Source organism: Centrocercus urophasianus, unplaced genomic scaffold (assembly GCF_019232065.1).
Source record: "Centrocercus urophasianus isolate 14NV4802_14NV808 unplaced genomic scaffold, USGS_Curo_1.0 seq_37, whole genome shotgun sequence".
Classification (NCBI taxonomy): domain Eukaryota; kingdom Metazoa; phylum Chordata; class Aves; order Galliformes; family Phasianidae; genus Centrocercus; species Centrocercus urophasianus.
In genome coordinates this window covers 3,532,036-3,555,033 of record NW_024884944.1, presented here as the reverse complement: position 1 = coordinate 3,555,033, position 22,998 = coordinate 3,532,036, and the positions used below count along the sequence as shown (strand labels likewise).

The 22,998-nt window shown below is 48.4% G+C and overlaps 1 protein-coding gene across 2 annotated transcripts; it reads left to right on the top strand.

Annotated features, from left to right (window-relative positions):
- Positions 1–1,885: 1,885 nt before the first annotated feature.
- On the top strand, positions 1,886–22,737 carry TBCEL (tubulin folding cofactor E like). Of its 2 annotated transcripts, none has more exons than XM_042832145.1 (8): positions 1,886–1,942; positions 5,011–5,160; positions 7,308–7,447; positions 10,456–10,637; positions 11,697–11,953; positions 13,395–13,521; positions 13,968–14,084; positions 18,441–22,737. In XM_042832145.1, exons 2-8 carry the CDS (start codon positions 5,028–5,030, stop codon positions 18,757–18,759), a joined length of 1,275 nt encoding a protein of 424 aa, XP_042688079.1. In that variant the 5' UTR covers positions 1,886–1,942; positions 5,011–5,027; the 3' UTR covers positions 18,760–22,737. The 2 variants fall into 2 exon arrangements, with proteins under 2 accessions (XP_042688079.1, XP_042688080.1); XM_042832146.1 differs by having other exon boundaries at positions 1,908–1,942; positions 5,014–5,160.
- Positions 22,738–22,998: the final 261 nt, after the last annotated feature.

The following is a 22,998-nucleotide window of genomic DNA, read 5'->3' as shown; positions in this document are numbered from 1 at the left end:
TATTTTTGCCTGATGCTTCTGCTCCGACTAAGAAAGGAGTGAAATGAGGGGAGTGCGTGGCTTGTATTCTGGATGTTAATGGGTTCCCTTGTGGTGCACAAGCTCAGGAGCCAGCTCAGACCCCAGTACATAACTCCCTTGATAGGAGTGATGTTTATTGGTGGCACATGGGAAGCATGAAGTAATGAGAAAAGGACTGTGAGCAGAACTTACTGAAATATTGAGGGTGGTTTTCCTGCTCAGGTTGCTCAAGTCTAGATCTAAACGTACGATAATACCCACATGTGGCTTTGATGGCTCTGTCACCTCACGAGGATCCCACTGGGCTGAGTGCTCTCCTGCCTTGTCCTCGTTCTGTGGCTCCACTGTCGATGAGAACCGCTGTCAGCAACCCCTTTTGGGAGGTGACTCTGGTTCCCATGGCCTGCTTAACCCTAGGGGAGGTGGCTGTGGGAACGGGGGGGAGCCTGCCAGGGAGGTCACTGGGGCTGCAAAGGCTTTGGAAGGAGATACTCATCCTCTGAGGAGGAGCAGATTGAGACCCATCAAACTCAGTTCCCCCAGACAATGAGGCATCCAACAGATAAGAGCATCCCATTGGAGCTAGCCAGGGCTGTATTCAAACTGGCACCTTCAGGTGAAAGACTATATCGTGCTAACAGGTCCCCGAGTTGTACTGTCCCCATTAACACTGTCTTTAATTAATGCACCGGTCACTTTCTCACACTTACAGCACTGACCGAGCGAGGCTCACACAGACGGCTGTTATATCCAGTTAATCTGTAACTATAGAAAGCAGCACCTACAGCGGATTTAAAATTAAAATGTAGCCTGCTGGTGCAGGTTGCCAGCTGAAGTATGTTCTTTCTTCCTTCTAGCAACTAAATAGCACAGGTAAGCTGTGCAAAATAAAAAAAAAACAGTGAGGATTGTTAGAAACAAGAGTGTAGGCTCTGAATGCAATGGAGTTCTTTATCTCCCTGAAACAGATACGAGAAGTGGCAGGGAAAGGAAAACCAAATGGAGACAAAGCACTCCCTGGAATGTATAAAAAGAACCAAATAAGCCATTCAGGGCTTGTGGGGAGACGTTTTTTACAGGAACGCCAGTGAGGCAATGTTCATTTCTGCCGGCCTGCCTGGGAACAAAGCAAAACCAATGTTGTGTCAACAGGGTAATAAGAAAGAACAGCAAAGGGCTTTTTTTTTTAATGTGTTAAAGGGAAATCAAGGCATGCACGCATCTTGGTGCTGGTGGCTTGGCGGGGAGCTGGGCACAGCCAGGAGGAGATGTGTGATGTCTGCCTGAGCTCCGACCCCTCCTCACAGTGCTACGGCTGGCCCCAGGATGCAGGGCAGCAATGCCTGGGAAATGGATAGCCAAGGCTTCGCGTGCAGAGCTGCAGCACAGCTTGGGCTGTGCAGGATGGTTTGGTATTTGTTGTGTCATCCTGGCAAGGATGCCACCCTCACCTCAGGTGAGAAATGGGCAAAGTGCTCATAAGGAGCAAGGCAGACCCAGGATGCTGGGAGGTGACACCAAGCATCAGAACCACAGAACGGCCCGGGTTGCAAAGGAGCGCAATGCTCATCCACTTCCAGCTCCTGCTGTGTGCAGGGTCACCAATCAGGCTGCCCAGAGCCACATCCAGCCTGGCCTTGAATGCCCCCAGGTCCTATGCAGCCCAGCCGTTCTATGATTCCATGATGGCTGCTCCCGGGGCCGCGCTGGGATGAGGCCCAGGCTGAGGGCACGGCGTGCCCCCCTTCTTCCCCCCGCCTGACGACACCACAGCGGTGCGGGAGGAGCAGCCGCGGGGCAGCATCTCCGTTTCCATGGCGACCGACCCGGCCCCTCTCACGTGACGGGGGGGCAGTCACGTGATGTTTGGTTGCTACCGAGTTGTTTCCGGGTCGATGCGGGACGCGGCCGCCGGGCCTGGGTGAGAGCGGGGCGAGCGGGGCGGAGGAACCGTGAGAAGCGGGCGATGGGAACCGCGGACCGGGCACGGAGGGACTGAGGGAACGGGGGCTGCAGGGGGTGCGAGCGGCGCGGCGGGATGCGGAGCGCGGCGGCACCGGGCTGTGCCTGCGGGGCTCTCGGCCCACGCGTGTGGCTGAGCGGCAGCACGGCGCTCGTAGGGCCGCGGCTCCGCTCCTCCAGCCGCCCCGGGGTGCTGCATCGATGGGCTTCTCGGGTGCCCGCTGTCCTTCCTGCTGCTCACGGCGCTCCTATCCCGGCCCTCACCCCTGGCTTCACCCCACCGCTGGTTGCGGCCACGTGCGGTTGTGATGCTTTTGACCGTGTTCTGCTGGTCGCATTGGCTGTGGTCGCGCTCAGGGCCTGGATTCGATGCTCTCAGTGGCCTTTTCCAATCGTTATGGTTCTATGAAAATGTCTTGGGTCGCATCGTGGAGGAAGGATGGACTGACTGCTTTCTGGCAGATGTTTGTCATGCACGTGGACGTGCTGAGATGCATTGTGTGTGCGCTTGGGTTCAGCTTGGGAGGTATCCGGGTTGCACTGGAGTTTGTCATCTATGAATTAATTCCTCTGAAAGATCATCCTTCATAGAATGGCCTGGGTTGAAAAGGACCGCAGTGCTCATCTAGTTCCAACCCCCTGCTGTGTGCAGGGTTGCCAGCCAGCAGACCAGGCTGCCCAGAGCCACATCCAGCCTGGCCTTGAATGCCTCTGGGGATGGGGCACAACCTTTGCTCCGGGTTGGTTTATAGCACTGTCACAGTCATCATCAATGTTCTTATGCTCCTCTTTGCAGACGCTGTGCCTTGTGCCACCTCCTTCCAGCAGTGCTCAAGTATAGGCAACAAGGGCTGCTTGTCAGCAGCTCTCAAAGACCAGGCACAGCATTTGCAGTTCATGCTGTCATTTGGACAGCCCAGAGTAGTTTCAGGATGAATTGTTCCTCGCGCCATCAGTAGGACAGCACACAGAAACGTGTGCCCTGCAAATTGCCCTGTCCTGCTCGTGTGCAGGCAGCATTCATGGGAAATGTGTCATGTTTGCTTTGCCTGCTTTGTTAATCCTTGCTCTTAAGTAATGGCAGTGATGCAGAAGTGCCACGAGTGTGACAAGTTGTTATAATTAATATGAAATATCATAATAGGGGGTTGTGGAGAAAATAACTGCCTTATGATGTTGTTTGGCATCGGCTTGCCAAAGTAAAGCTTGAAAAAGAAAATGTATGCAGTTCAGAAGTGGTGAGCATGAATGTCATTAGGTCAGGATTCTGATGCTGCAGCTGAAAAGGACAGGATGTGTGAATGCACCCAAGTTGCTGAGGACTAGAAAAGGTGTTTTGTTTTTAAATAAGCCTGATCTCTGATGTCTCTATATGTAACCTGTAAGCTCTATGGATCACATAAAATCACATAAAATAAAAAAAAAACAGTCTTCTGTCATCTTGCTTCTTACTGTGATGTCAAAGTCGTTTGAGATGGAGGTGTTCTAGGCAGTAAGATCATGAAGTGTGGTAAGTATGTGAGTCTCAGCAAAGGGAACTTTTTTGGATTCACTTTTTTGTATATGCCATTGCCAGTGACAAGTCTAAGGAGAAGTTCATCGCAGCGTACAGAGATGGTAATTTGACGTTGGTTAGCAACATTGTTTTTGTTCTTCTGTCCTTCTGTCACCCAGAGTGATGTGAAATGCCAAGTTCAATGTAGCTGGGGCAAAGCAGGACAGCAGGGTCCATTCCTGTGGGTACAGCAGTGTGCCGACCCCCATGGTTCCCTTGTGCCAAGTGGGCTTCCAGCTGACCCTGCTATCTCTCTAGGCAAGCCCATGCATGGTGTGTGGAGTCCTTTTTCCTGTGCTGTTTGTTCTGTGGCCTGCCTAGATATGAAGGGCATGTTTATCTTTGAGACACATTAAACAGCTGCAAAATGGAATTGGCAGAACGTGCTTTTTGGCCTGGCCAAGTGATGCTCTCCTATGTTCTTGAGAGCATGGTGTGACACAGCATTTGTGCTCTAATTAGAAGCCCAGATCTGCAGAACAACTGCAGCTCTGTGTGGAGTCAGAGGGGAAGAGATGATACTTGCCCTTGCATTGAGTGAGACACTGCTGTCAGTGCAGATGAGAGTCCTGGGAGTCCTTTCCTCTCCAACTTGAGTAGCTCATGACATGCTGTGTGCCTGCTGGTGGAAGTCAGCTAGCTGAGGCTGTTGAGCTCCAGGCTGTGAACTGCACTGGCCTGATTTTAACAAACCAACTGGAGGCTGCTTTGCTTAGTGTCCTTCTACAAACAGAGTGCTGTGGGTCCCCCTTCCCTTTTTCCGCCACCCAAAAGCTATTTATTTCCTTCATTCTGTCCAGGTGAAATGCATGCATCTCTGGGGCAGAGTTGATCTGTGCCATGCAGGTGTAATCATGAGCACATCTTAATCTGACAGTGCATGGATAACTGCTGGTGCTCCAGCCAATGACAGAGTTGTTTTGCATCAGGGCATAAAGACCTCGCTGTGACTTCAGAGCACAGCAATTAGGAGTCCCCAGGCTGATGGTGAGGTGTCCTTTGGTAGAGAAAAGGGAACTGGGGGGGATGAAAGCACCCCTTCGAGCAATCTTTGCTATTTCCCCAGTTCTCAGCAGCCTGCAGATGTTTGTGAATATCTATGAACATCTCACAGTCCTTTTGCAAGGCATGGAAGTGATCCTGTGAATCTTGGAGCACAAGAAGGTCCTGTTGGGAAGGCTCCTGGAAGAGTGTGGGGCCCAGAGGCTTTTTATGAGGACTGTATGATTCAAAGGGTGTTTGTTCAGCTCTGGGATTTCTGTGGTTTTGTTTTTCTTATGATTTTCTTTGTTTTGAGATGTTTTAGTTATTTTTTTTTTCTTCCCCCCTCTGATTACCATATCACTCTAATCTTTAATTTGAAAGATGGAGAAGTAAAATCCATGAGCTGGATATGGTCACTTTCTGTCCTATGTTCCCAAAACTGGAGGTGATGAGGACTGATTGCGTGCTCTGTTTTCTGTGTTAACCAGAAGTCCAAGAAAGGAGCATGGACCAACCCAGTGGCAGGAGTTTCATGCAAGTTCTTTGTGAGAAATACAGCCCTGAGAACTTCCCATATCGCCGTGGTCCTGGTATGGGTGTGCACGTCCCAGCAACTCCTCAGGGCTCACCTATGAAAGGTATGTGTCAGTGGGAGCAGTTTCTTGGTTGATTTTGCTTATGTTGAATGAAGAATTGCTCTGAATTGCCCAGAAGAAGAAATGTCCTTCTGTGTTACCATGTGTTTCTTACTAAAAGCTGAGAGACTAGACTAGCAGAGACTGAAAGCAGGTTGAGTGCCTGAAAGTTGCTGTAAAAAATGAACTGAATTTCCCCCTGCCAGCACAGCAGAATTAGAATCTTTTCAGGGAGAGATGGAACGAAGGTTCTGTGCAGCACTGAGTTCTGGGGGCTCAGCAGTCCCTGCAGCTTATTTTTGATTAGCCTAATGATGTTAACTGCTCTGCTAGTGGCTGGAATGATACAAAAGTGCTTGATCTGTATTTGAGGTTGTTCCACATACCAGTGGTATCATGCAGTGCCATCAGCTCACGTTGGTGCCTGTGGGTACACAGGGAGTCCAGTGCACACAGGACTGTATATCAAGCCAGGTGCTGAGCTGTGGAACCTCCAGCAAGGCTTGTTTGTGTCTCAAGTGGTTTGTGGTCTGCTTTGGTTCTGGTCTCACAGCATCAGCTGATCTCTGAGCATGATTTTGCTGAACTGCAGGAGAAATCCCTCTCCTTTGCTTCTGACTGTACTGCCTGAAGGCAATATCAAGACAGACGTGTGTCTGAAGTGCTGTGCTGCTGATGTACATCCTTCGGTCTTCTGCACTGCAGAATCTGTGTTGCTATTTCATGCTCTTTGAACTGGGTTAGTTTGATGCCCTTTAGTCTTCCCTCAAGATCTGATGTTTGCATTCAGTTCTCTGTTTGTACAGATGACTCTGAGATGCCCATTTATCCCACCGACCTGCTGTTTGTATAACCTCTCGCCCATCTTTGGTTGTGAGTTTAGTTTAAATTTCTGTCAGGTCAATTTGTGCCATAACCAGACCCAAGGGGGGGAAAATAGGCACAGAAGGGAGCTGGATGGGATGTACAGTAACTGATTTTGACAGAGGAGAAAAAAGGGCCTGAGGTTAGTTAAGGATAAGATATACAACGCCACTCAAAATTAAAGCAGACAGAAAATCAGCCCAGTGGAATCTTCAGCCAGTGCCCTCATGCTGTGTGCTGACACGAGCCTACCTGAGTTGTTTGGGAGCTGAAGACAAGGCACTTGGGCCTTCAGATGTGCTCAAGGCGTGACCTACATGTCCATCACAACCAATCCCCACAGTACAACACCATCCTTTAAAAAAGCCAAATGGTAGTGAGCTAAGAAACTGGAAATCTCCATTCACTCTGACTACTGCCTGCTGTTAGAAGCCCTGTCCAACCATGCAGCTGTCGAGTATGAAGGACACAGAAAAAGGCCATCTCTGTGGTCAAACCTTGTTGTTAAATGTTGCTATTCAACAGAGATGAGAGAATGCTGTATGGGGAAGAGAGTAAGGCTGATGGCTTGCATTGCCTTAATGGGGATTTCTTGGATCAAAGAGGTTTCCTGTGACAAATGCATAGCTTTTTAGTTTGTCATGGTTTGGCCTTAGCAAATAGGCCATGACAGTGCTCTAAGTCCTTGTCTGCAAAATAGCTGAGAATGTTTACCTGCACGAGATGAGATGAGAGCAAAACTGAAGCAGAAGGCAGAGCAGAGACTGAAGCTCTTCCAGGCTGTGGGATCACACACGTTGTTGAAAAGGAAGAGCTTAAAAAAGAAGTGTTTAAATATACCCTTGGCCCATGTGGGCTAAGCACAAGAGGATAAGAGGGCCTGGCTCTGTGCAGCTGACACTCCAGCTAGTGCTGTGTCCTATCTGCAATAGCAGATGCCTGAGGAGGAGTGTAAGTTGAAGCCAAAACTGGCTATCAAGTCCAAGGGACTGTCCTGGCTGCTGTGCTGTGGGCAGAAAGTAATGCTGTAAGTGAAGAGCTTTGATGCTGTGGGATGTGTCATGTTTAGATGCAAGAAAACTTCTTGATTGACGTTGCTCATTTGTCATGTGAACCACACTTATCCCAATATCTCTTAAGTATGTGTAAATCGTGGCATTTTGGGCAGATCATTGCCTTGTGATGAATTTCACACCTCCTTTGTGTTCGCTGAGATGGAGGTGTTGTTGTCTGTACCAAAGGCGTGGGCTGCTGACCACAGGGCATCTTTTCTTTCACCCTTTCAGATCGTCTCAACCTTCCAAGCGTGCTGGTGCTGAACAGCTGTGGCATAACCTGTGCAGGGGATGAGAACGAGATCGCTGCCTTCTGTGCTCACGTCTCTGAACTCGATCTTTCTGACAACAAACTGGAAGACTGGCACGAGGTAGGATGGTCGTGTGCACCTCCCTGCATGGCCATGGTGGCTGCTATAATGAATGCAAATGCGTCACGGGTTATAAGAGTACTTCATTCATTTGAAGGAGAGAAATTTCTGTTTATTTGGTGAGTTCTTACTCATTTTTGAAGATGATGCTTATTTAGTTTGACAGCTCGAGAGCCATAAATGTGATAAATTTAATCCATTCGGGCTCTTGACTCCATTTTCTTCTTGACTTATGATCTTGGCCTGTGGGTGACAAATGTATATTTTTTTTTTTATTGTGCAAAGCACTGGAACTGGCATTTCAAAAGTCAAGAGGTTAATGAGCAGGGTGGTTTTCAACAGAGTAAGAGCAGGGGAAGTCTGAGGAGCTGGAGTTAATTCCCAGCTTTGCTACCAAATCTGTAATGCTGGGCAAGGCATTTCTTCTCTCTCATCTTTTGTTTTGGCACCTGCAAAACGGGTTTAATAACATCTACATCAAAGGGCACTTTTGAAACCTCGTTAATTAGTGCTGAGTGCTGCTGTAAAATGCTCTGAAATGCTTGGCTGAAATATGCTAGAAAAATGCAATGTAACGTGAGTAAAATAATTGCAATCTGTTGTTGTTCTTCACCGGCTTTTGCTCTGCTTTTAACTCAGTGTTCAGTGTTTAAATACAAAGGACAAGTAATGTAAAGGTACTTTATTTCCATCACATTAAGCTCCTGTGTCTTTGAACAGGTAGCAGAGCCAGTGTGTGCAGAAGTGCTGCTGCTCTGTTACTGGAGTTGCCAGTACTGGAGATAGGTTTCCTTGTTCCTGTTACTTCCTTACTGACCTAAAAGGTGGGGAGCAGAGAGATCTTAGTCTTGTCTGTTGAGATCGGAGCTGGGAAAGACGATTTTATACTGAAGACATCCCTGTTTTGAGCTGGGTCAGAGCCTTGCTGTCCTGTGACCCATAAAAGCCTCATCCCACAGCAATGATCTGCCTCCCTGCTCCCAGTTCACCTCCCTGTCAGACTTGGAGCAGCTGGGGCTGCTGCACACCACATGTCACACAAGCTGCATGTCTCACGCGCTGCCCTTTCGTCTGTCTGCTTAGGCTGCCCCTGTGTGAACCACAATAAAGCAGGAAATGAAAGGTTTTCCTTCTACTTTGGCCCCTTCTTCTAAGCCAGGATTAAGTTTTCTTAGCCTGTCTCCAGCAGACAAATATCTAATCAGCTCTTACAAACTGCCAGAGATGGGGATTCCAGATGCCCAGCTAGCTAATAACCTCTTAATCTAAACCACGTCACATAAGTCTGCCATGCTGCAAGTTAAGGCAATTGCTGGTGCCCTGTACACAGCAGCCATGGAGGAGCATTTGCTGCTGCTCCCTTTGTGGCAGCCTTTTCTACCCACATTCAGGAGCTTTCCTGTCTGCTTTTCCAAGCTTAGGACAATAATAAAAAAATCCAGTTACTCCTACTTCTCATTGCAGGCCATTTTTGTTCTGAATCCCATATTGTTTTTGTTGCTTCGATGTCCTTCCAGTCTGACTGTTTCATTCTTAAAGCTTGTAGTGCCCAAAACATGACATCCCCCGAGCTGAGGCTTCACCAGCTCAAAGTGAGGCAGAGTAATTCCTCTAGCATCACGTATGGAACACATGAATTACAGATTTGCAAGAGACTGCACTGTGTTGTTGACCTGCGTACGTCACGGTCTTCCCAAATCTCTCCCATCCCAGTTGCTTTGTGGAGTGGAGCTCTCCAGCAAGGTGATTTCTGACTCCTTACTGTGTTATCAATAATTTTCTTTTCTCCACTGTTGGTGCCTTGTCCATCCTTGCACCTTTTGGCCTTGGTCTCTGCTCGTGTACATGCTGGCAGTCCTTCCCACCTCGGTATCAGCCACAGAATAAGAAAGCACAGTGTTGAACAATTCTGCCCACTGGCAATATAACAAGTGGCATTCTGCAGGAGGATGCCTTCGTGATGTCTGCTGGCTTTGTACTGAACTCATAACTTAGAGCAGTATTCCAGGGGCTATTCAAAGCCCTCTGCTTGCTGATGTGACCGGCGTGCAGATGGCCTCGGAGGCTGACATTCCATTATGTGACTTGTCACTGAGTCAGTTACTCAGTCAGAGAGGAAAATTAGATTGACGTGATGTGTTCTTTACAAATTGATGCTGCCTGGCTGTTCTGTTCACTTAATCGTTTTTAGGTGACCACAAATTGACCACTTTAATAACCTTGCCCCATATCTTTCTGTGTATTGGCGACATTCAGGTCAGCACCTACCCTGATCCCATGACCTGTTATGTATGCTGCACACCAGAGCTGTACCCTATTGCCTTTGTTTTTCCTTCTTCTTTCTGCATCTTCCTCACCTCTCTGCTACCATGCCCTCAGCACCTGATACACACAGAGAAAGCAAGGAGCCCCAAGCAGAGGTACCCAGCATTTGGATCGATCGCAGGAAGGCTGCTGCTTGCAGAGTAATGGAATCAAATATGGAATTCACTGTGTGTGTACAATGAGCTTCTGGCAAAACAGTCAAGTCTGTGGCTAGTGGGGAGCAGTGGGAAGCTGAGCGAGTGGTTGGTGATGGCAGGAACTCAGGAGATGTGCCCATGACTGCCCTGCTGAACGTGGGGATGGCAGCATTCAGAGCTGCAGCCCCAGAACTGTGCTGCTGCTGCAGCTGAGCGTTCAGGTGGATTTTATGACCTCTCCCCAGAGAATTTCTTTCTTTCTCTTATCAAGCTGCCCAGAGATTTTAATTAATTGAACCATTGAGGCGAAGGAGCAATTAACCAATCAAACCAGATCAGTGAATAGCCGGAGTATGAATCTCAGGTAGTTATCCACAAGCCTAATTTCAGCCCCCCCATATCATTTCCTTGAGCCTCATGGACATTCCAAAGGGGCTCCTTTCAGGAGGTGGGATATTATTGCACAAGGTCTGATTACTGCCTGATACACATCTTTCTTTCTCTTTTTGTTTTCTTCTTTTTTTTTCTTTTTCCCTCCTCACTTAGGTCAGTAAAATTGTGTCCAACGTTCCCCACTTGGAGTTTCTAAACTTGAGTTCCAATCCTCTCAGTTTGTCCGTTCTAGAGAGAAGGTGTGCTGGCTCCTTCGCTGGTGTCCGCAAACTTGTGCTCAACAACAGCAAAGCTTCCTGGGAAACAGTCCACACAATCCTGCAGGAGTTACCTGAGTAAGCACTGGGCAGAGAATGGGGTGCTCACTGCACACAGCTCAAGGCTGTCCTAATAGCTAATGTGGTAATGAGGAGTGAGCGGGGTAATGAGGAATTGAATTAAGTGGAAGAATATGGAATTTCTTCTTGGAGAGCTTGGGAACTGGCCAGGTGAAGGCTTGACAACAGCTGAACTTGTGCAGTGCTCCAAAGCCCACCAAGGCTGCTCTTCCACATCCAAATGCTAGTGCTGAGAGATGGATAACGATCCCGACAATGCAGGACGTGACTCACTGCAGAATGAATGGTGCAGTGCATACCTGCACTAATAGCTTTTGAATGGGATGTAAATCCGAGGGTCTGGCCACTAGTCAAGTAATATTTCATCATGCTTTTCTGTGCAAATGAGTTTGTTGATTTCTGTGGCTTGGCCATGGTCCACCTTGGCAGTGGCATTCAGTTTTCCCAGATGTCCTCGGTGGCTTCAGTTTGATACCAGATTCCTCCTTGCACAGTGTTGTAAGCAGGGAGGATGGCAGCAGTGTATCCCCTGTGACCAGTGTGTGTATAAGAGGAATTAGAGGAGTGAGTGTACCTGTCTGAAAACTTAGTGAGACCTCTTTTCTTGAATAGGAGACTTTGGCAGAACCAGCAAGGCGGGGAGAAGCATCATATATATTGATATATATATATATATAAAAGCATCTAATTAAATTAAGTGCTAAGCACTGAGAGCAAGTAGCAGTCACCACTGGAGCTGGGCTGGTGGCTCATCAGGCACAGATGTGGAGCACCATCCCAAACGATCTGTTAGACAAGTTGTACAGCTGAAAGTATTTGGGGACCTAGGGGGGGCATGCAGAGCTGTGGATGAAGCTTACAAATGGGAGCAGAGCAGAGTAGCTGAAACAGTCCATTAGGAGTGCTCCAGAGGGCCTCTCTGTGCTGAGGTTTCAAATTGAGTGGGAACCATTAAAGAGAGTTGTGTTAAAGCAGTGTGTGTGTCCCTGCACCCCAGGTGGTCATCATTTCACAGAGCATGTTAAGATGATGATGTGATCTTTCTTCCCCATGCAGCTTGGAGGAGCTCTTCCTGTGCCTTAACGACTACGAAACAGTGTCTTGTTCTCCAGTTTGCTGTCAGTCTCTCAAATTACTCCACATAACTGACAATAATCTTCAAGACTGGACTGAAATTCGAAAATTGGGAATAATGTTTCCATCTCTGGACACACTTATTCTGGCTAACAACAACCTCACCACCATCGAAGAGTCAGAAGATTCCCTCGCAAGGCTGTTCCCCAACTTGCGATCCATCAATTTGCACAAGTCAGGTGAGCGCCCTGAAGTGATGCACTTTTTGTGATGGCTGTTGATCAGAATGTTTCCTCCTGAGGAGGTGAAAAACACCCTTGGAGCTGCTTCTTGAAACTTAAGCCTGAGGGTTGGTTGCTTCCTAGGCTGCATTAGCAGTAAGCTGCAGTCAGCAGTGAGTCCTGCAAAGAAGGCAGCTGGAGACAGCAGGAGCCTGAATCTTCTGGATGGTTCTGGTGCTGTGGCAGAGATGAAAATGGCCACCTACCTTTGGCCCAGTCTGTCCTGCCATTTAACCTGAGGCACACTGACCTGAGGAATGCAGTGTTAGTGAAGGAAAACAAGCAGGAAGTGCACTTGCTTATTTCTGTTGGCTTTACCTTTTTGTGGTCAGTCATGACCTAAGTGATGAGCCAGAGCAAAATGGACTGGTAGTTACTCCAAGTGAGCTGGCGAAGGGCTGTTTTTGTTAGCAGCTTCCTTCCATTTCCTGTCCCTGCCTCAGGCAATTCTGAGGAAGGATAAATAAGTGTCTGACAGTGGAGAGGATGAAAGAGTTCTATTTACCTTTCCATCTCTGTGTTTTATCTTGGGTGAACGAGCACAAGTGTAGGTATGTGGTGTGTAAGGGTCAAGTGTACACCAGCCTAAGCTGTCTGTCACCTGTCCTCAGATATCAGAAGAACACCACAAGTTTTGCTCGAGGCTGCTTTACACTTCAGCCCCTGGGATTTTTCAGCTACTGCTCCAGTAAGAAAATTGGAGTGTTGGGAAGTGGAGAGGAGGCTGCAGGGAGGGCTGTGACACACTGGTGAGACAGTAGATCTGCTGCATGTTCAGCTGCAAAAGTACTTAATGCATCATCATCTTCTGTTCTCTGCAGCCTTAAACACTGTGTGAGCAATAGCTGAGACTTAAGCCTGTGTGGAAGGCACTTTGTTAACCTGCTTTGCAGCGTAAGCATCAAAGAATCCTCATAAGAAAGGCTTAAACTGACCAAGGGAAGCAAAGCCTGTTCACCTGGGTTTGAAAGCCCTATCTCACCGAGGAGCAAATGCTCCTGTGATAAGTGTTGGCAATTTTGATTCCAAGTATTTGAGATCTTGGGATTCTGCGTTGCATTTCTGTGGCTTGTGAACTGATAGTTGAATAGAGTCCAGAAGTCCCAAGGAGTGTGTTAGAGAAAATGACAGGGCAGAGACCGCTGTAAAAGCTAAGCTCCCAAATCACCAGTGTAGAGCATCTTTCCAGATTGATACAACAGCACAGGAGAATTAAAACTACTCTGTCTTGCAAGCAAATGAATGAGGTGTTTTCTGTGTGTCATGAGAAGAGAACTGACTTGCAGAGAAGCTTCAGCAGACACCTGCCTGTCACATAGGTTGTTTGCCTCTGTTTGGTAGTCTTGGATACATTGCGTATTGTCTGCGTGTGTGTAAGCAAATCTTCTCTTCTGAGCAGGTCTGCATTGCTGGGAAGACATTGACAAGTTAAATTCTTTTCCCAAGCTCGAGGAAGTGAAATTGCTTGGAATCCCTTTGCTGCAGTCCTACACCACTGAGGAGCGCAGGAAGCTGCTAATAGCCAGGTCTGTTGTTTGGCTGTCCTGTGCAGTTTTGTTACATGACAGTGAGTGGCTGGGAGCTGGTGATTGGAGGATGTGGCTGCTAGGAGATGGAGTTCTGTACGAATTCACTGCTCTGAAAGACTGGAGGTTTTGTTGTTGGTTTTTTTTGGTGTTTTTTTTTTTTCTGTTTGTTAAATTCTGTTTGGGAAAGAGAGGAATAGAAACCTGCACTCTTAACTTCTCTGCATTCCCAAGAATGTTTTCAGTATGTTTTCAGCAATGCATGCATACGGTGAAACAGGAGCGTTCAGTTCTGAATGCGCTTGGAAACTGCATTCCCTTTCTCCTGGGGGCAGCAGTCTCCTGATGGTAACATTATGGCACATAGCTCTTGGGGGTGACTGCCTCCTTGGTGACCCTTATTTGGGTTTCTTTTCTCACTGACTGTATTTGGTGTCTGCAAGCAGGTTGCCATCTATCATCAAGCTCAATGGGAGCATTGTTGGTGATGGGGAGCGAGAGGACTCGGAGCGGTTCTTCATCCGGTATTACATGGAGTTCCCAGAGGAGGAAGTGCCATTCAGGTATGAAGCCTTTGTCTTGGAATGGAGAACTGGGAGTGAAAAGGCAGTGAGGCCAAAGTGAAGGCAACCAAAGAGCTGATGTTACATGGGAAATCCAGGCTAGCTGGTCCATGAAAAACACGCTCCTCACCTCTCTCCTGTTTTGCCACCTTCGTTCTGTGTGAGTTGATGCTGTTATGTTAAAGTGTTGTCTGATGACTGGTAGAATCACTCCCGAGTGACATTTGGGCTTAAAGTGTCTGTGTCAAGTGCCATTAAACAACGCGACTGTTCACTTCATGATCTTCATTGCTTCCTGTTCTCCCAGAGCTGGCTTCATAATCTACCTGTGTTTGGGAGTCCCCAGAAGTCAGTTCAGATCGTGTTCTCTGGTGCCAGACCAGGGCATCTAATTCTCTTGGCCATCTGGTGTGTGGAACGAGCCTGGCGATGGGAAGCTGTCCCCTCACTTTGAAGCTCACAAATGGAAACTTTGATGGTTTTTCCTTGCCAAAAAGTGTGCCCAATGACCTGTTAATCTTAGTAAACTAATGAACTTTGACAGATGTTGCTCAGTCTGTATGTTCTCTACACTGGCATCTACTTACTGCTTCTTAATGGGCTGAGGAAGGATCGTGGAGTGCCCAGCCACTGCACTGATGTGCCTTGTAGCCCATGACTCTCATGAGCTTTCCAAACAGCAAAGCTTCACAGCTCTTTCTTTACAGAAAAGAGGACAAGAGTGACTGCATGTGATAGCTGGATGGGGGGCAGGCAGAGGTAGGGACAAAGCGAGGAATTGGAATGCAAGGAGATGGCAGAGATGTGAGCAGCATCTGGTAGGTGTTTGCACTGGTCAGTCAGCGTTTCCCTTAGATTAACTTGCAGGTGAAACTGCCTCTTGTTTTTTGGAAGAGCTGTGTGTGTATGGCCTGCCAATACGGAGAGGAGATGAGAAGGTTGGAATGGGGAATTGAGGGCACGATGGTTTGTACGAATACTGATGAGTCCAGCAATGCTGGTATTTGCTAAAGGCGTGCTGGGGTCAGTTCAGAGGCGAAGGGCAGCAGTGTAGTCAGGGAGATGAGACTGAGAACAAGTCCTGGCTTGTAATTTAAGGCACTCTCTAAGCAGGAAAATTGAAACAAATGTTGGAAGTTACAGCAGCGCAAGCAGAAAATGCAGGGGAGAGGAAGGAGGAGGTGGAAGGGGGCTGTAAGCTCGTGGTTCTGCTCCTAGAATGGGTTTTTCTCAATAACATCTTACTTCTAAGAAAGCTGCTGTATTCTCAGTGTTCGTGGCTCCAGAAGGAAGAGCAGGGTGACCAGGTGCAATGGCAAACAGGCTCAGGGTGCCTGGGGAAGGTAGCTGGGAGAAGGCAAAGAAGGCCACTGGAAGTGGTTTTTCAGGTACAGAGTGAAGAGGGAAGGTGAAGTTTGAGCAGCCCTTTGATTGTAGTGGCACAGATGTGATGCTCTGAGCTTAGAAGGAAGGATTTGGGCAGCAGAGGGAAGACAAATAGGTGACAGGCTCAGATGTTGTTCCTGCTTGTTGTTCTGGATTTGTGTCTGTAGGCACTGCAGTGACAGGAGCCTTGTGTGTCTGGGAGCAATGTGCTGTGGAGGAGTTGGCTCACTGAATAGTGCCAGGAACTCATGAAGCATATTCTGGCCATGTAAGAAGTTACTAATATCTCACCTGTCTGGTGAGGCTGGGCTTATCTTGAAGAGCATGCTAACTGTATGCCTCTGCAGCAAGGCACGGCAGAAATCTGCCTTCAGTTCCTTAGCCTTTAAACACCATTAAAGCCCTTTCCTCAGTCAATGGGCTCATTGTCCGAATCCCTTCATCTGTGCAGCGTATCCAAGAGACTTGTGCAGTCACTGAAGGGGGTTATTCTGTTCTGGAGGAGCTGTTCCACTACAGTGTATTTTATAATGAGGCTGCAGATGGCTGAGAGCATCCCTCGTGCCTGGGTTCAGTTCCTGGACCTGAGCACAGCAGCCCTTGCAGCCCAGAGAGCTGCTATTCTTTGCAAAAGGATTTTGCGTATGTGTTTTTTTTTTTTGCTGGAGCTTCCTCCCCTTTGCTCCAGATCTGGTGTGGTCTCTCTGAAGGCGATTTGTCATTAGAATCAAATCAGGACACATGCATGTTGTTGCAGGGGGCATAGCATCTGCATTGCAGTGCAGCCTCAAGTGGAGGGAGACAACAGCAATGCATGGAAAATGCACCAGTGTAAGCAGCCCCCTCTCCAGGCTGTCAAGGCACAGTGTGCAATAAACAAACAGTGAGTTCTGTCCCTATAAACCCCCCAGTTTGTGTTGTTCCTCCTCTCGAGCTGCAGCTTGAAAGGATTGCAGAAGGAGTGAAATGGACAGAAATAATCTTTCTCTGTGGATGACGTGAGTTAGAAAGGAGTGCTGAGTGTACAATCCAATATTGGCTGGCTTCTGGAGTGACGTTGTTGTGTCTGTGGGTTTTTAATGAGTCCTCTGCTCTGGTCCGCTGTTTATCTGCAGAATGTCAGAGGCACTTTGTAGCCAGGCTCCTTTCTCCAGCATCCTCTGCTCTGGCAGCCAGCGCCTGCCAGGCTGCAAGGGACGATTATAGGAGTCTCCAGGGTGCCAATTACCAGGGTACCAAAACACTCATTGTGCCTTTGTCCCTATCGATCTGAGGGGATCTGGTCTTCCACAGAATCACAGAACCACAGAATCACAGCCAGGACTGGAAGGGACCTCAAGGACCATGAATCTCCAACCCCCTGCCACAGGCAGGGCCACCAACTCCCGACTTTCAGTACAGACTGCAGTTAGTGTATGAGGAGCATGCTGCAAAGCTTGTTCTGCCTTCTCTTGATGCCAGAAAATGAAAGGCAACATTATATATTCACAACATGCATTTGGGGAATCCTAGCCCATTTGAGGTACTTCTCCCTCTCAGCCTGCTTGGAGCTTTGTCCCTCTTATTGCACTCTGTATCCCACTGGCCTGTGGACTCAGCACTGTGAGGATTTCCTTGCCATCAGTGATGCACGGTGTAGCACTTGTGCTTGCTGCAGGCATAGCCCAGCAGGTAGAGCATGGGGAGCAAGTCGTCTCCTCCCAGCACTAATGGCTTTTCTAAAGCAGCCCGATGGTATCGGCCAGGTGACTGTGAGAGCAGGGCACCAGCCTGCATTTGGACACTCAGCCCTGGTGAAGGCCCATTTTGTCTGTGAGACAAGGGAAATCCTAGTGCCTGGAGGCCCTCGCCTCATTTCCCGGCAGACAGAGGGGCTGCTGTTCTCCAGGAACGTTCCTGCCTTGAGCAGGACTCCCAGGGGTCGCCATCCTGCCAGGACCCATCATCTCTTGACAGGAGCAGTGACACAGCACCGATCACATTCGGCCTGGGCTCAGATGGGGAACAAAAAGAGCTTTCTGTACAGCGCACAGTGGAGGGCCTCTGAAACGTTACCTTTTCCCTGCTTCTCTCAGCCTTTGTCATTTCGATTGCATTATGTGTTGTGCTGCCTTTTTGCCCCTTTCCCAGCCTGGCAAGGGAGGTGCTGCGTTCCCAGTGGAAGCAATACCAGCTGAAGGTGGCGGGGGGGTGAGATGGGTTTTGCGCTACCTGCATGGTTCCCTGAGCTGGACCTTAGCTAGGAAGGCTAGAGAACTTGCCTTCAATGAGAAAGTGTCAGTGGGACTTGTGTCAGAGCCACTGCAGGTCTGCTAGCAAAACTGTGTCACCAGAGTGCATTTAAGAGATCGACTGGCAAGAAATGGACAGGAGGTGTAGAGACTTTTGAGTGTATTATCCTCCCTTTCTTCCAAAGCCCACTGTAGTCACGGTGTTTCTGGAACTGTAGGATCATGGCATAGAGCACTGCTGCTCAGTTGCCCTCATAGAGCTGTTTTGAGAGCAGTCAGCCTGGATGTCTTGGGGGGGTTCATGTTGGTGCTGCAGTGTGTCTGGACACCATGAGGCAAAGGGACTGGAGTGATGGGCTTTCTAGGTTGTATTTGCACGTGTTCAGTGCTGTGCTAGAGAAATGGTTTGTGCTCTGTGAAGTGTCAGACTAGCAGAGCAGAAAGCAGGCTCCTGCCAATCCAGATTTATTCCTGATGGATGTCTGTTTAGGTTGTCTGACTCAAATCAAGGGTGAATTTGCCTCGTATGAGAAAAACACAGCTCCCTAAAGTAGCAGAGATGCGGTGAAAAACGGAGAAAGAAGCCTGAGTTGTTTCTTCAGTCGCTGCAGACGTTAAACTGTGCTTTGCAAACTAATAGCGTCCTTGGATGACTGCAACCAAAGTGAGACAACTTGTGGAGAGTACGATGGCCATCTGAGGGACTGTACTGTAACTCTGGACTTGTTTTTATCTGCAGGTACCACGAGCTGATCACCAAGTATGGGAAGCTGGAGCCCTTGGCAGTCGTGGATCTTCGGCCGCAGAGCAGCGTGAAGGTGGAGGTTCACTTCCAGGACAAGGTAGAAGAGATGTCAATCCGTCTTGATCAGACTGTGGCAGAACTGAAGAAGCATTTAAAAACTGTGGTGCAGCTGTCAACCAGCAACATGCTGCTCTTCTACTTGGACCAGGAAGCCCCCTTCGGCCCCGAGGAGATGAAGTACAGCTCACGAGCGCTGCATTCCTACGGCATTCGGGATGGAGACAAAATCTATGTGGAGCCCAGGATGAAGTAGCCTCTCTACACACCCCACACACCCACACACATGCATTTAAGGAGTTTTTGCAGGGTTTTTATTTCGATTGGTTGGTTGAGGTTTGGTTGTGTTTCTATAGCAGGTCGTGGCTTAGCCCGGAGCGAGTGCCCTGATGGCAGAACCATGCCCACCACCCACTGCAGGTGACCTCGAGGTGACAGCTGACTTGAGTGCGTGTGTTTCCGTGTGTGCAATACCCCCATGTTTTCTTTGATGCTCCGGTATACTCGTGATTTGGCATGAATGGTCAGTTGTTGAAGCTGAAGAATGCTAGGGCCCGTGAGGGAGGAGGCAGCTTGGTGTGGAATTTGACCTGTTTATTTTTCTTTCTCTAAAAAACGTGTGCTTTTTTTTGGCACCACCAGAGCACCCTAGCTATCCAACTGCAGTTTGAGCGAGCTTGGTTTTCTATCTGGGTGCTGTCTCGTAGCCTTTTGTCACACTCAAGCTCACTGAAAAGGTCTGAAATAATGTTCAGTTTGAATCAGAGCTCAGGTATTCAGCATTCAGCGCATCCACTTGGCTCCACTGGTTGGTGTGAGCGCACAAGATGAGGGAAAGACGGGGATGTTATGAGAAAGAAAGGATTTCTTTTAAAAACTCTTGCTTCTAGCCATGCTGTCCTATCATGAATTTGGAGATTTGCTTTCTGTGTCCGTGTCACAGTGTCTGCAAGCTGTAGCACTGTCAGCCTGCAGGCAAAGCAAGCCTGGCCCTGTTTAATTTGTGAAAGGAATTGTAGACTGGCATTGTGTTGAGGGCTTTTAGGGTAGTGGGTCAGAAATGTGGTGAGGAGTGTGTTCCTCCTTTGGCTAGGAAACATCCCTGTGATGCTGGAAGGTCTTCCTATGAGCACTTAACCTTGTACCGCCGTGTCCCGAAAGTGGAATGGCTGAAATTGCTCTCTTGGGAGGGAGCAAGACTCGAATTGAAGTTTGTTTGTTGTTGTTGCACCAGAAATGAAACCTGGCACTTTCTCCGGGGATTCCTGTCTGCAGGGTCTCCATTTAGGGTCCAAACTAGCAGAATGTGTTGACTCGGATCAGTTTCTTAGGCAGCAGGTCCAAAAGCACCTATACCCACGTGTATTGTAAAGCAGGTGTTCACTAGATCCCCCACCCCCCACATGCACCTTGTAGGCATTGTGTGCTGCTGCTTAAATTCGCCCTTCTCGAACGCAGCGCAGATTCCTGTGCGATGAAACCCTCAGTCCTTTATATCTCTTGTAAATCAGGCAGCCGTTTCGCTTTACTCTGTCCTCCCTTGTTCTTCTGTCATCCTGACAAGCTGAAGACTTTTCAAATTACCTTGTTATAAGCAACTGCATCAAAGTTTCTGAGCTGTGCAGTGAGGGCTCTGGTTACACATGAACTCCTGACCGTAATTTTGAAATGCTCCCTGTCCCCACGTGCACTTTTTTCCCGAGATGCTTTTGTCCACGCCACCAAGCTCCTTTATAGCCTTGGAGTTGTGTGTTTCTCTTTATGTTTTACATAGATCGTGGGGTGGGGTAGGATGGGGAGGGGACAAAGTGTTATCTCGTAATCTTCAGGTTGTAGGGACTGTTGAGAGGGGATTCGTTCCGCACCCACGGTAAGGATTAAAAACGGGAGGACTTAAGACAAGGTAATGACTTCTGCCTCATCTCCCTGCCAAAAGCATCCATCTCCTGGCACCATCGAGACGAGCAATAGCAAGTGGAGCAGGAGCCACCATAGGTGGAGTAGAGGCGACGGCCATAGCTGCAGGGCCGTAAGACACGAGCAGGGAGATGGTGGCAGTGTACCATAAGATGATGCTTTTATAAGCTAGAGCTTTACTGAAGATGTATTTTCCATTTGGGCAGCAAAAGGCATTTTGCTGCCTTATAGCGGAACTCTTAAGCCAACACTTCTGTATGATATATACATAGATATGCATCGGGAAAAGTTGTGTTTAATAAGATATTTTGTTATAAAACAAAGTTTTATGAAGATATGGTTGTTTAATATTAGAAGCCTATTTCTCCCTTTGACCTCCTGTTTGAGTACATCGTCCATCGGTCGCCGCGTTGTCCGAACTAGGCAACCAATGCAGATGTAAAGGAATCTCTGATCTAATTCTACAGAGCAGTAATTGCCTACATGGATATATTTAAGGCGTTGTAACTGGTATTAGTGAGATGCTGTAATTACTGACCAGCTTGCTCAGCACAATTAGATGTCTGACTCGCAGAAAGGGAAATAAACAAAGTCCATTAAAGAACTAAAGGGGATATTGAAGAAGACCCAGCTATGTGCTTGTAGGTTTGTTTCCCTGCTAAGAATTACCCTCATCCATGCAGGGAGCAGTGCTGCTGTGCTGGCTAGGAGCTGCCAGTACATAATGGCTTTATTTATGGTGGAACTTATGGGAACTGGAACATGAACAAAGAGGATTGCTTGTTGCTTTCAATGTGGACACGCGCCGTGTATCACTGAGGATTTGGCATCAACACCCAAACTGGCTCCTCGGTATGAATGTGTGCCTTGCCATGTCATTGGGGAATGTTGTTCCTGGATGATGTTCCCAAGCTGTTCAGGCAGCAGCAGAACATGCATTGGGTGGGAACCAAAAGCATCGGTTGGCTTCCCAAGGAGAAAGAGCCACATCCAAAAGCCAGGAGTGACTGACGTGTCTACGTGATAGACTTTGAAAAGCAGGATGGAGTGGCACGCAAACAACGCTCCAGGATGTCCCCAACTGGATTGCTTTCCTGTTGTAATACCTGCTGGGGAAGGGTTTTGTGTTTGGGCAGTGCTAGTGCTTACCAGGTGTCTTGGGGGGACCGAGGGCTCTGAACAAGAGGGGTCTTGGGGCTGGTGGTGGGCAGTGAGAGTGCCCTGAGATGTCAGGAGGGTCCATGTCAGGAGGGTCCATGTCAGGAGGGTCCATGCAATGCCACGAGGTGCTGCATCCCAGCTTTGTTGACATGCATCTGCTTTCGAGACAGATCCCCAGTTCTGCCCCATTCCTTCGAGAAAACAAAATACAGGCTTGCAAGCTTCTCTAGCTCTTGTGTTCTTTTCTGATAGTGCTACTTTTGTCAGGAAAAAATTTTGTTGTTCATGCATAAAAATCTGCCGTGGGCAGTCTGCACAGTGGAAGAAGCACCTGGTTCGTATGGAATTGGGTAACAGCTACATACCAAAGTTTTGCACGCGTGTTGAGACGAGATGCTGCGCCGCTGTTTTTTTTGGAGACGTCCTCATTGAATATCCGTGCTTTGACCAGATGTTACAAGCGTGCTGCTTCGCCGGCGATGCTATGAATATGCATGGCGTGGTGGCTGTCCCCCCTCACTTCAATGTGCCACTGTGCTCAGTGGGGCTCCCCTGCATCCTGGTGGCCAATGGCACCGTGTGGTCCCCAGGGCTTGGGGCAGCTCAGGGTCTGTGCACGGTGCTCTTGGGGTTGGCTCTGGGTTGGCTGCGCTCTGCCATCGCTCCGTCTCCGCCGCTCGCCTTTTCTGCTTGGAAATGAGATTCTGTAGGTGCTGTTCGTGTGCAGATTGGAAAATGCAAACGATGTGCTGAAAGCAGCCCGGAGGCTAAAATATGTATTCCTGGCAGCTGTGCCACCCTCGGTGCTCGTGGAGCCTTTGTAGGCAGCGGGCAGACGCCGTCCCCAGAGCGGCACTGGGGCGGCTGCAGCCATCTCAGCCCTCCGCTGCTGTGATTGCTGTTCTGCACTTACTGGAAACTTCAAACATGATTTAAACATGAAGGTCTATTCTCGCACCCTATTAATTATGCATCCGTATGTAATTCTAAAGAAAAAGGGAAAACTGTAAGTCTATATCCGTTTTTATGCTGGTTTCTCTCATGGGGATTATACTTCGCGCGCCGACAATTTGCCTTTGGTTTGCTCGCAGACTTAGAGGTGGAATTCAGGCCACTTAGGTCATTGGTTTGGATCAATTCAATAAACCTATTTAAGTTTTTGCACAAAACAAAATGTGTCCTCAGCTTTGAACTCTGTTGTTTCCTGAAGCAAAAAACGTTTCCCTCCATCTCACCCACAACGTGCACCTCTGGGCAGAGTGCAGGGGCCAAGTCCATGGTGTCCTGAAACAAACCTTCGCACAGGCTTTGTCCTTGGGCTGGGCAGAGTTCTGCAAAAGGAGAACGCAGCGAGGCCGTCTCGTCCTTCAGTACTTGCTTTTCTGGAAGCTGAACACGAGAAGAAAGTGTTATCTTG

Excerpts from the sequence above, each read along its gene's own strand:
- TBCEL (XM_042832145.1), top strand. The coding sequence starts at position 5,028 with ATGGACCAACCCAGTGGCAGGAGTTTCATGCAAGTTCTTTGTGAGAAA. Across the intron at positions 10,638-11,696 it reads ATCCTGCAGGAGTTACCTGA|CTTGGAGGAGCTCTTCCTGT; the intron begins GTAAGCACTGGG and ends TTCCCCATGCAG. Across the intron at positions 11,954-13,394 it reads CATCAATTTGCACAAGTCAG|GTCTGCATTGCTGGGAAGAC; the intron begins GTGAGCGCCCTG and ends TCTTCTGAGCAG.